Source organism: Choloepus didactylus, chromosome 13, assembly GCF_015220235.1.
Source record: "Choloepus didactylus isolate mChoDid1 chromosome 13, mChoDid1.pri, whole genome shotgun sequence".
In the NCBI taxonomy this organism is placed as follows: domain Eukaryota; kingdom Metazoa; phylum Chordata; class Mammalia; order Pilosa; family Megalonychidae; genus Choloepus; species Choloepus didactylus.
The window spans coordinates 100,076,496-100,089,939 of NC_051319.1; the positions used below are offsets into that span (position 1 = coordinate 100,076,496).

The 13,444-nt window shown below is 45.5% G+C and overlaps 1 protein-coding gene across 1 annotated transcript in view; it reads left to right on the forward strand.

The window, feature by feature from the left end:
• The window catches only part of SH3PXD2B (SH3 and PX domains 2B), a 103,532-nt gene that overhangs the window by 54,945 nt on the left and 35,143 nt on the right, over nucleotides 1–13,444 (forward strand). Inside the window, exons 4-5 of the mRNA XM_037801839.1 lie at nucleotides 2,472–2,548; nucleotides 9,335–9,426. Coding sequence (XP_037657767.1) covers nucleotides 2,472–2,548; nucleotides 9,335–9,426 — 169 coding nt within the window. The remainder of the gene's footprint in view (nucleotides 1–2,471; nucleotides 2,549–9,334; nucleotides 9,427–13,444) is intronic.

Genomic DNA, 13,444 nt, shown 5'->3' on the forward strand with positions numbered 1-13,444 from the left:
AGTAAGAAGCCTGTGCACCCCACCTGCCACCCTGCCCCTGATTTACAGAAGGGGAAATTGTACCAAAATAAGACCAAATGTTTTTGGTAGTGACTCCTCTCTCATTTTGAGAAAAAAATAAATATTCAGTGCAGGAGTCCTCATTTTCCCTGAAGGCTCAGGACACTCTCGGGGGTTAAATTGCAGGTAGTCCCACCCACAAAGGCCATTGAAAATGGGGAGGGGCATGGTCTGATTGTCAAACTGCCTGGGAGTAGATGGGGCTGGGAAGGCTACCAGATTTTTCTGGATTTGGGTGCTGGATGCTAAACATCCTGCAGTGTGGAGGACACAGTCCCTTCCACAGAAGGATTATCTCACCCCAAATGTCAGTGGGGTCCCTCCCTGTTGGGAAAAGCTCAGGGCCAACGCCAGGAGGGTCAGAGGCTGGGGCACTGATCCCCAGCGCTAGCTCAGAACCGGCTCATATAGAGGCTGCGCCTACTGAGTGGATAAAAGAATAAGATCATCAGTTCCAGGGAAACTCAGTTGCTAACCCCTTCCCATTTGCTGCATAATTTGTTTTTGTGTGTGTGTGCTCTAAATAACATGAGTATTTCCTGATTCTAGAATAAATAGATGTTAATGGTAGAAACTTTGGGAAAAGTATAAAGAAGGAAACAAAAATTCTCTGTCTTCCGTCCCTCGGGGACAAGCACTTGGAACCCTGTGATGCATTTTATTCTAGATTTTTCTTTTCTAACAAGCATAGGTATATCTGAAATTGCATGATTCATAAGCAAAAATAAAACCACCACTGTTAAAAATAAATATTCCTTAATATTTCCTTTCACAATGGGTTCCTTTTTCTTTTTAAACTGGTGAAAAGGAGCAAAAGCAACAACAAAAAGTTCCCTATTTAAGCTCACCACTATGACCGTATCCACTCAATTTCCTAATAGTGTCCTTTTACACAAGAGTAAATTGTCAGATCATTAAAAAATGTTGGATTAACCATATGGTCTTTTGGGTTGCAAATTTCCCTTCCTATCTTGCATTATAAATCTTTAAAAGTCAATAGGTTGTTTCTTGTGGTCTCTCAATTCTGTCCTATTATGAAAACTCTCCCTGAGCTTTCCTACCATCCCACTCCCACCCACGAGAGCTGGGTGTGTGGAGACAGCAGTGTCACCAGAAGGGTTAGAGCACTGGTTTATTTCTCCCTGCCCTGACAAGCTCTTGGCCCACATTTCTCTCCCTGACTGGTATATCTCCTTGGACTAGAAGCTCCTACTAGGTCTTCTACTGCCTTCCTCTTTGACCTACTCCTAGACATCTCCTGGTCGCTCAGCATAAGCTTCGTGGAGTGGCTCGTTACTATCACCCATCTCTTTGGCCCCCAGTGATATCTTGTTCCTGACTTTTGCCCACCCCTTGCCTGCCTGACAGATCTAGAACACTGACCCCAGTCTAACTCCTGAATGCATGCCTTTTGCCACCATCTCCCCACGAGAGGATCTTCTATCTAGACTCTCAGGGACCTAATGATTTGCTTTAAACAATCCTCTCCTGTAGACAGGTCAACGTCTACCCTCAGTGGCATCATTTATATGCTGGTTTTTGTCTGTGGTCCACATTCTCTGCCCATAGGTTATCCTGGAGGCTTGTGGTGCACACCCTAGTGCTCCCACCGGCAAGTAGTAGACTCTCAGTTAATATCTGGAACCCTTCTCTTGCAAACACTAATTGAGGAAGGAATTGGAGAGATTTGTCATCTTTGCAAGTGGAAGCCACATTCATTCATTCATTCATTCATCATTAGTGCCACGTGGTGAGGGCACACAATTGACTAGGCCCAGCCAGTCGCTCTTTGTGCAGAGCCCCAAGACTGATAGGAAAGAAGAAAACCTGTAAATAGATAAGGTGATGTGTCTAATCAAAAAGAGACAAGGTGTCAGGCAGTCTTGATCCATTTGAGCTGGGTAAGAGTTTGCCAATAGGGATGGGGAGTGGGGTTGGATGAAAAAGGTATTCCAAGCAGAGGGAGAGGCAGAGAATCATGAAAGAGCATGGAGTATTGGGGAAGAAGAGATAAGAGCAGAAGATATATGAAGAAGGGAAAGGAAAGGCATATCTGAGTGTGCACTCTACTACTCACGCAGTCTGAGAATCCCACAGCTGGAAGGGGTCTCAGATCATATGGAGGTTGGATGACCTCAGATCACCCTTCCACAGAGAGCTTCCGATCTCCCTTATCCCATCAAAACTTACTCACATGGGTCCTGTTCCTGTAAGTTCTTGGACTAGATGGCAGAGCTGTGCACAGGGCTTTGGAGGACCGTGAATGAGGTCACCCAGGCCCTATGTAAGTCCAGCCGGGGGACAGTGGTGGCAGCTAGGAGGTTTGGTGCCACTCAGACCTTCTCCAGGGGCTGCTCAGGGCCTTGCTGACTGCTCCCTTATGATGCTGTGCCTGCTCTCCTCTCCTGCAGGCAAAATTCTTTTCCGGAGAAGCCACATCCGGGACGTGGCTGTCAAACGCCTGATACCAATTGATGAATACTGTAAGGTAAGTCTGAGAAATGCTAACACTGTTCCCTGTAGGTGTTCTTTTTTTTTCTTTTTCTTTTCCTTATTTATTTATTTATTTATGGCTGTAACGTACTCATCATAAAAAATTTGTACAGTTGGGAAAAAGAGTTAGAAAAAATAAATCACCCATGAGCCCTCAACCCAGAGGCAACAACTGTTAAGGATTTTTAATATCCACACGAAGACTTGTGTACCACTGTTTGTAGCAGCATTAATTCGTGATAGAACAAACCAGAAGCAGTTCACATATCCATCCGCTAGAGAATGGATAAAGAAAATGTGGACTGCCCGTACAATAGAAAGCAATAAAGTCCTCATCCAGGCTACAGCATGGGTGAATCTCATAAGCATCACACTAAGCTAAGTGAAAGAAGCCAGATGCAAAAGACTACCTGGTGTAGGATTCCACTGATATGAAATGTTCAGGAAACAAAAATTTATAGGGACAGCAGATCCATGGTTTCCTGGGCCTGGGGAAGTGGAAGTGGAGGTTGATTGCAAATTGGGTTGGGAGAAATATTTGAGGTAATGGAGAAGATCTAAAACTAGATTGTGGGGGTGGTCACACTATCATTTACTAAATATCATTTAAATTTCAGTGCACTTATAACAGGTGAGTTTCATAGTATGTTAGACATCAATAGAACTAAAGACTTAAACAAAAGGAGGCATTGTGGGGACAGGCAACCCTTCTCCTGCCAAGAAACTTACGGGAATTGCAGGAAAGCCCTTCTGATGGGGCTTCTACTCTCTGCCAGACACAGCGCTAAGCCCTTGACAGACATGACCTCATTTCATCCCTCCAGCAACCTTGAGAAGCGGGTTTTATTATTTCCGTCTTGTAGATGAGGAAATGAAGGCCCTCAAAATAACCTCACAATAAGAAGTTAATCACAATAACAGTAAGGGAGGATATGAGAGTTTTATCCAGACTTTTTGGACCTCGGCACTCATAGACCACTTCCAGTCTCCCCAAGAAAGCAGGAATTCAAGAGGCAGAAGAATTGGAGTCTGTAGTACATAGGGACAGATAAACTCAGACCCTTCTCTTCCTTAAGTATATCCTTTAAAAGGGATGGAGGAGGGGATGGGGCAGGGACGGTTATTCAGACACAGCTCTCAGAGGAACGTTCAGATCTTCCCTTTTTTGTCCCTCTCCACTCCCCCAGAGCTGGAAATTCCAATTCTGGAGACTTTCCTTATCCAGGCCCTGCTGGCAAGAAGTTTGGATGCTTGGAGTCACCTTGCCCAGCTGGGAAGTTGCTGGTGATACTCCCTGAGCCCAAATTATCCTATCCTCCTGCTTTCTCCCCAGCCCACCCTACATCTCTCCAGAGTCACAATTTCCCTGCACCCAGGTCCTCGTGAACCCCTGGCTGTTTGCTTTTGAAATGGAAAATTTAAATCCTGAAGCTATAAGGGATAGCAGCAGCTGCTTGCATCGGGCTGATGTCGTCATGGTATAAGAAGGGATAATGAATTCTCCTGGATTAGCCATAGGAAAGAAACAGCTTTTATTATATGAGCCACATGGAAGTTCCCACCCCCTGCTATTAATGAATCATGAGAAACAGAGTAGATGTTTTGGATTTTGGTTGGCCACATTCCCAGGGCTCGGCTTCAAAGGAACTGCCCTCCTGTAAGGAGATGAAATTCTCCTTTTGTGATGGGGTCAGTGAAGTCTTTTACAGACTACGTGGACTTTTACCTAGCATTTTGTTAGCTGTAATTGACATTGTTGTGAGCTGACATAAGCCCATTTGGTCCATCACAGTTTTTGTTTTAGTCTAAACTGGTAGTTTCCAACAGCTAAAGATGGACAAAGGCCATAGATCTCCCCAAACCGAGCTACTAGATGTATATTACAATGAAAGAAACTTTCTGTCCGACCAGATTGATTATAAAGTTACAGTAATTAATATAGTATGCGGTTGGCACAAGGAAGACAAACCATTGGGACAAAATAGAGACCTCAGAAATAATAGACTGTGTATTTGGACACTTTGATACTGACAAAGGTGGCCTTGCATATTGTTAAGGGAGGGTTGAATTCATCGATAAATGCGTATCCATATGGAAAAACAAAAAAGATGACTAACCCCTACCTCACACCATATAAGAAATTATTTTCAAGGAAATTAAAGACCTAAATGTAAGAGGTAATGCTATAAAAGGTTTTAGAAGATAAAATAGGAAAATAATCATTATAATTGCTAGGTACAGAGGGATTTCTTAAGACCCAAAAGAAGATCAATTTATTTCGCTACCTTGAACTTAAGATCATCTGTTCCTCCCTTTATCCAGTGTATGGACAGATGAGTAGAAACATGGGGATAAAAACTAAATGAAAAATAGGGTGGGTTGGTGGGGGATGGAATGCTTTGGGTGTTCTTTTTTACTTTTATTTTTATTCTTATTTTTATTTATTTATTTTTGGAGTAAGGAAAATGTTCAAAAGTTGATTGCGGTGATTAGTACACAACTATATGATGGTACTGTGAACAAAAGTTGATTGAACACTGTGGATGATTGTATGGTATGTGAATATGTCTCAATAAAACTGAATTTAAAAAAATCACAAGTGTAAAACAAACAAAAAGATCATCTGCTCAAGAAAAGGAGTGATGAAAACAAGACAGCCTAATCCTGCCACGTGCACAAGCATTCATTATCAAGCAGGCTCTTAAACAGCCACTCGAGTTGTTCTGTAAGCTCATTGGAATACCAGCTGTCAGTCTGACACCACTTTGTGTGAAAGGTTACTTGAGGCAGATGCAACAATATGGTAGTGGCAGGACCAGCTAATCCTTACCACGGGGTGACAGTAAGATCCTCAAGAAGAGGCTGAGCCCAAGACTGACCCAGTATCCTAGGTTCAGGGCACCAGCCTGAAGAATCTATGAGATCAGGCTCACCGGGTTCTGCTGATACAAGGCTAAAGAGTGCCTGTGGATATTTCCAGAACACCTCTCATTTCACTAGTTAAAAAAAAGAAAAATCATTTTGAACAACTATTAGGCTAAAGAATGAATAAAGGCTGTGGTGTTGATTAGCAGTAGAAGAGAGCTAAAGCCCTGCTGTAGCCTTTTCAGAAGCGAGACATGATTGGGGAGTGTTTACTTGCTAAAGTGTTCCTTCTCGAGGAGGGTACTTCAGATATTAACTAACCACCAGATTTAAGGGTGTAGCTTAAATCTAACACACACACACACACACACACACACAGCAATATGTAAGCATAAAAGTGTCTGTAAAGTACATAGGCAGTATACCAGCAAGCAGCAGTTACCAGAGAACAGTTGCTTGGGACCTCGCTTCAAGATTTTTGCCACCTATTACCACCTATATCCTTTTTTAAAAAAATTAACTCACTTTTAAACTTCTTGAATAAACATATCTTAGAGGAATTTTTGTATAACAACCATGATATAAAACTACTATCAAGTGCCATCAAAGAATGTTAGGGTAAAAAGATGGTGAAAAATACAAAAAGCAGTTTTTGAATCTAGCTAGATGCTGTTGCCCAGCATGGCTTGGTGTGAAGGGTTCTCTGCGACAGAGGTAGCAGTGTTCCAGTGGCAGGGTCAGCGAGCCCTAACCCTGACAGTAAAACCTTCCAGAGCAGGCTGGACCCAGGACCCACCCAGAATCCTAGGTCCAGGGATCCATCCTGAAGAGCGGGCTCTCAGGTGGAATTAGCAAGTTAGAGAGGTGTGAAGTACACACCAGCACCAGCCCAAGGCCTTCTTTTTGAAGTTAAAGAGGACTGAAAGAGAACTGGGAAAAGTGAATTTTCTCAGTAGCCCAGGCATTGTTATTTAATGCTGTGATCCTGATAGATAATCGATAATCATCTTGCTACCCTGGAATCCCCTTTGGGAACCATCATAATTACTGTATTTGGTACAACACAGACAGCCAAAGAGGTTGGCTTAGGTCTATCCAGCAGTTAGTATGTGCCAGGAAGCTGACAGCTACTTCCTCATTAATTCTTTAGCACCGCCCCCCAAGACAGGTATTATTTCCATTTTACAGATGTGGAAGCTGAGGCTCAGAGAGATGATGGGATTAGCCAGAGTCACACAGCTAGGAAGTGACAGAGCCAGCATGGGGGCTGGTTCTGCCTGACCCTCAGCAAGCAGGCTTTGCTCTCCTGAGTCCTGTCATCGCTGCTTCAACCAGCCACCTCTGTCCAGGAGTCCAGGACTCCTTCCAGAACAGAACCGAGCTCTGCTCCAACTGTGGTTGTCTGCCACTGCTGACCAAACACAGGACAAGGCTGGAGTGTTTCAGAAGCAGAATTACTTCTCTGCCCTCTGGGTCCTTTTCTTCCCGATAGCCTGCCCATCTAAAATGAAAGGGGCGAACATCAAAGCATTCAGCACCACTCTTTATTAGTGAGTTGGCTTTGATTTATGGTTTGGGGTTTGGATTGACTTTTACTTCCTGGGAATAGCTCAAAACCCAAAGAGAAGTTGGCATTGTCTGGAGGTTTCCATGGTTCCCATTGTCCCCTCCCTTGCTGGTCCATTTGGGACCTTGGCCCATTTTAGCAGGGAACACCCAGGAAGCCCCATACAAGTGGAGATGATGACCTCCCTCAGGGGCTCGTGCCCACCACCAACCCAGCTCTCCCCAAATGGGGCCACATGGCCTGGACCTGGGCCTCTTCCTCATCTTACTTATCTGGCAAATAATACCGAGTACATCTAACAGGCCTCCCCAGCACTGCCTAGATGTAGAGGGAAAGTGGAACCCCCTGTCTTCTGTGGATTTGGAGTAGAGAAGTTGGAGTCAGCCATCCCAAGTCATACTCATTTCAGCAGAGCGTCTATTTCCCCATCTCTAAAATGGGTCAGCCCTCCAGGACAGCAGGAAGTGATGCTGATGAATGCATTTGGGAAGCCATCAGGTGGTAAGCCAGCACAAGGGAGTACTGTTACTGCAGTCTGGTGGGAGCCACAAGTCTTTGGCCCACGAAGCAGCCAGGACTCACCCTGGCCCAGCATGTAATCCACCCCTTCCTTCATTGTGTGGTTCCAGCTGCAAGAGCTGCAGGATTTCAGAAGCTCAAGAAGACCCCCAGGGGGGCCCTGAGACAGCAGCTCATCCCAGCCAGGAGAATAAACGTTGCTGCTCCAAACCAGAAAGAGAAGGGGCTTCGAAATGGAAGGGGTGGGGGGGAATGTCGGCTCTCCTCTCTCCAGAGCTCTCTGCCTAGGGGCTGAAAAAGATCAGACCCTAGGGTTTTGCTGCAGAGTAGAAGGGAGCAAAAGGCTAATAAAAATCGATGAGCTACGAATACTGGGCCCTTTAGGTCAGCATCCTTCACCCCAGGGAGGTGGAAAGTGGGCAGTGAACAGGGAGGGGTTTGCTTGGCTTTGAGCCAGGGAAGATTCCAGACTAAACTCGTCCACACATCTCGGGTTGTGTTTTTCCACTTTAGGTCCGGGGCAGGTCGGACTTGGGGGATTTGACTTCAAGTCAGAACCGCACTCAAAAATCATGTGGAGTCAAAATATCCTTAATTTGGTGCCACACTGGAGACCTCCATATATCTCTCCATTAGCCTATCATCACCCAGTACTGCTGCCGTTGTGGAACATAACTTGACAGAGGCGGGGAAACTTTCGTGGGCTTGTTTATTTATAAAATACAAAACACGTCATTTCAAACCTTAGACTCACACACCATGTGGCCCCAGGGGACCAGGGCCTACTGAAGAGAGAGCAGAGTTTTGCCTCCCTCCAGAGCGTAGGCTGGCGGGGTGGACCTGGTTGGCAGAGTCACCTGTGCTATTGAAATGCCTGCATATGTATGTGAAACTCTGCTGGACTCATGTCCCCGTCCCCCATCCAGGACCTGGGCCAGAGAGGGCTTACGCCAATATTTGTCAAACTGCTCTGTTTTCATGGAGCTGTGTCTTACCTTCAAATTCTTTCATGATCAAAACACACCATGTACCTCTCTCATATTTGACACAGATTCAGTGTCCATTGAGTGAGTACCTGTTGGTCAATAAACTGGCAGGAAAAAGGCTCAGTCCCACTCTGTGCCCTCCACCCACCTCCCATCCGGCTTATTGGCAAAGATAGTTGAGTCACCGTTCGCATCGATGAGGAGGTGTGGCCAATTCACATGGAATTAATCAGTGGAAGAACCAGGCTGTTTCAACCCCTCATTCACCTGGGGCTTCATAAAACAAATCATAAAACAACCCCTTCACTTTAACTCTTTGTGCAAGCTTTGTGTATAATATCACAAAGCTGGAAACGGCCTAAATGTTCACCCGTGGGCAGCTAGTTGGATAAAGTATGATGTGTGTATCCCATGGACATCCATCCAATAGCCAATATAGATGACGTGGAAGAACAATATTGTGGCATGAAGTTCACAATTTATTAAGTGAAATTATCAGGTTACTAAATAGCATGTGCAGTGTGGTATGATTTTGTCCAAATACATACCTATAATATATATACAACATTGTGTGTGTATGTGTGTGTGTGTGTGTGTGTGTGTGTTGCTCTGGACTGGCAGCAGCAGCATCACCAGGGAACTTTTTAGAAATGCAAATTAATTCCTGGACCCACCCCAGACTTGCTGAATTAGAAGATCTGGAGGTGCAGCCACCAATCTGTGTTGTGACAAGTCCTCTAGGTGATTTTGATCTTGATGCTTGGGAACCACAGCCTTTAGAGTATCCTTGACACCAACCCCCCCAACCCCATCCTCTGGGTTCACCTGTGTCTCTCTTTTGCAGGCCCTGATCCAGCTGCCCCCCTATATCTCTCAGTGCGATGAGGTGCTGCAGTTCTTTGAGACAAGACCTGAGGACCTGAATCCTCCCAAAGAGTGAGTTGGTTTGTGGACTTCCCCAGCGTGGGCCCTCACAGCCCTCCCTCTGGCCAATCCAGCCAGCCCCAGGAGGAACTGGAGTAAAACAAAGTAAATTAAACTCAAGTCTATTGATGGAGCGCCTGCCAGGCTGCTTCTCATTTAACCTTCCCAGTCACTGGAAATGGGTACATGGCCTATTTGTTCTGCAGGTGAAGGAAACTGGCTGATTGTCTCTCCTCTGAAACCCATAACTCCTGCACTTACTCACAGCACATATCAAAGTGTGTTGGAACTCAATAGATGGTGAGCCCCTGGAGGCAGGACCCATGTAAGAGTCATCCCCGTATCTCATCCATAGAAGTGGGCATGGCTCAGGAGCCATTTAGGATGTGAGTGAATGAATGAATGACTTGCTCAAAGTCTCATCACTAGTGAGTGACAGGGCCAGGAATGGGTCCTGCTCAGCCAGGCTCCAGAGCTGGTCTGAAACTTCTTCCTGCAGGAGACAGGCAACACACCAAGATGCCTTTTGGTGCCTATCCCGGGGCCCCAGGCACACACTGCACACCCCACAAATTCTCATAACCACCTGCCTACCAGCATTTACATGCCAAGAGTTGTTCACACCACTAGCCCAACCAGCGTGAAGCACTGGCATACACGTGTCACTTTTTTTAAAGCCCTTTTGGGGGAAAGGAGGCATAAAATTGTGTCTTTGCACAAAGAAGGGGTCCGGCTAATAAAAAAAGATCAGCCTACAGGTGCTGGGACCCTGGGCTCACAGAAACAAGAATCTGGTGGGGTTTGGGGTCCATTTGGGCTGAAAACTGCCAACCAAGCTCCCTTCTTATGGGAGGAGTATGGACTGCATTTCTTAGCTCTGAGCTTACATGTTGCCCAAAACATTGGTAATAACCAAGGCTTCCATTTGTTAATCAATTACATTGTGCTAAGCTTTTACATATGTCAAGAAAAAGACTCATGTTGCTTTTTGGGAATGAATGTGTTAAGAGTCACAAAGGTTCTTTTTTTAAAAAAATAGACCTCTAAGGAGGAAACCAAAGCAAAGGGTTTTGATGCTTTCTGATTAGCAAGTGAAGTCAAGCTGTTTCTACATACACATACAGTGACGGAATCAAGCCGAGATCAGTGACAGTGAGTTGATCCCTCAGGACTAATGGTTTAAGGACCACATGGATAAGTAAACTTAACTTCCTGAAATTAACATATTCCAATAAATAATATTTCTCTGAGGAGCGCGATGTACAGCTTCTCAAAGCAGCCTGCAGAATCCTGGCTTTGAAATTAAAGACAACATTCCATAAGAGGTGACGGTAAACCTTTTGAAGTCAGAACGTGACAAGGGAACATGATGAGCCAAGACACAGTTTTCATGAATTTAAAAAAATAAATAAATAAATATAAATCTGACAGTATTTTTTTTTAATTTAAAGTCTCATTCTACTGCATATCCAATGTCCTTCAGAATATACTTGGCTGATATACTGAATACCTGCAAGTCAAACTTAACCAGGAGGGGATAAGATTTTAATAAGGTCCTTAAAATTAAAGTTAAGCTTTTAATTCTTTGATTTCAAAAAGTATAGGGTGCCTAATTGAATCAGAGGCAACGAGATGCTTCCTTCCTCTCATTTAGTGGTCTGTCAATTCCTGGAGTCAGAAGGAGTCAGAGCCTCCCTTCCCCCCACCATGTTCCAGCCCCCCAAAATAGCTCCTGCCAGTGCTGAGGAGGTTCTGCCCGGAACCCAGTGCCCCTCCTGGGCGGCCTGCTGAGCACGGGCCCAAGCCAAGCACACCTGTCCCTCTAATCTGACAGTATTGACCTGCCCAACTTGGCTAAAGTTCCTGTTCTTGATTCTTTAGCTTTTGCATCCGCTAAACATTCCCCAGCTTTTATCAATACAACAGGACTTAGGGAAGTATTCTCAAAGCACCCTTGTGTATGGTCCTTCCAGGCTTTGAGTTAAACTACCGATTTGGGTCTGGAGCCTCTGGCTTCAGTTGTATCTCTAGCCAAGGTGAATAAATAAGGAATGCAGAATTTATAGTGTTCTGTTTCTGCCTTATTCTGTCCCAATACTGTCAGATAAGAACTGTCAGACCCGTTTTGCAAATGATGAAGCCAAGACTCAGAACAGAGACCTGCCCCAGGTCAGTCAGTTTGCAAGAGGGGGAGGCGAAGTTGCCCCAGGCCTGCCTGAGTCTTAACCTAAGGTCTGTGTAGCTTGTGTGTGGGTACACTCCTGGATTCAAATCATGTCTTCACCATCATGGGCTGTGTAGCCTTGGACCTCCCTCACTTCACCACTGGGCCTCAATTTCCTCTGTTGTAAAATTAGAATAACAGGTCTCCTTAGGGTTGTAGAGAGGAGTGAATGATTGGCAGAAGTAGAAGTTCCAAGAACTTGCCAAGTGCTCAAGAATGGTGGCTCATGGTATTTTTCTTCCCGAATGCCCAGCCTTAGCTGCAGCTTCTTTTACTCCAGCTTTTAACTCACCAAAGTTGATCAAGAAGCCCAGCTTGACATATACACACTCTGTGGAGTTGGTGGTGGGGAGGTTGCTTGGCCACTTTTAAGCTGCATGAGCAGTTTTCTTCTCACCTCTAAGCCTCAGTTTCCCCTTTTATAAGATGACTTAGTAACACCTCCCCTGCAGCATTGTTTGGGATCAAATGAGAACATGCATAGAGAAGTACTTGGGATGTGCTCAACAAATGGGACTTCCTGCCCAATAGCAAGACGAAGGGGAGACACCAGCCACCAGAGACAGGCCCTGACCTTGGGTGTGGGTTCCTTGGGCTCCTGGGTTCAGTGATATCTAGATATCCCTCTATCTCATCTCGATGTCCCAGAGTTTTAGATCTTCACTTTGGACCACTTGGAGGATCCAGTGAAAGCATCCTTCCCTCTCCCCAGAAAAATCTCCGCAGTTTTAGGAGGTCCTCAGTTGTGCTAAATCCCATCCATGTACCTGAGATTAAAAACCCCAGCCGGGGTGGCCCCTCCGGGTGTTAATGCTCTGATGTCTTTGGCTTCTTGGCCTGGCAAGGGTGGTGGAAGTGGGTCCCCAGCCTCGGGGCAAGCATCAGACCAACTTACCAGCACAGATGGGAGACAGCTGGGGGCGGCCAGCCATGCCTTGGAAGAATCTGTGTGGTCATCTTCATTCAGGAAGGAAGGACAGTCTCAGGACAAAAGGATGGGAGCCAATTCTCAAGCAGAGCTGGAACGTCAGGGAGGCTGTGTGACTTTGTCACTCTCTGGCTTCCTCTCTTCAGCGGCTGCGGCAGTGCTTTCCCCGCTTGCTAGCTGGCCTGGGCTTGCAGAAATCTCTCAGGACCAGGAGTTCTGGACTTTGGGGCTGCCCCAGCTGGGAAGACGTGCATCATTCACCCGTTTAGCCCAGGGTAGGCACGGGGACATGGGGATAAGTGCCACAGCAGACCTGGCCGGGAGCTTGTGGGAGAGGCTGGCAGCTATTCCGCCCTGGCACATCCGTCACTTTTCTTTCTGCCTCTGTTGTCTCCTCTGTAAAGTGTGATCATGTCACCTGCCCAGCCCACCTGATGGGGTTATTGGGAAACTAAAAGTAAATAACAAGCAGGAATATTTGAACATGATCAACAGTTTCTCTGGAGCATGGAGCTGAAATCACAGATGATCCCTCTCCTGAATACCACATTTGATAATTCAAAGGACAACCTTTTCCCCAGTTACCTGGAGTCCTTAGAGTTTTGTTACATTACTTTCAAAGAGTGTCCACTTCCTCGTTTCTTAAATGGGAATAATAATAAAAGTACCTACTTTGCAAGGATGTGGTGACACTTGGATACAATGTGTGTGCAGCGCTTAGCACATAGTAGGAGTTCAGTTAATTTTCACAAGTTCTCTCCCTGCTGTCAGGTCCAAAATGGGTTTTGCAATCTTTTTTTTTTTTTCTTTGATGCCATCTTTTATAAGACAATAACGGAGAAACTAACTGGCTTGTTTGATTTGTTGAAGTCCCTGGA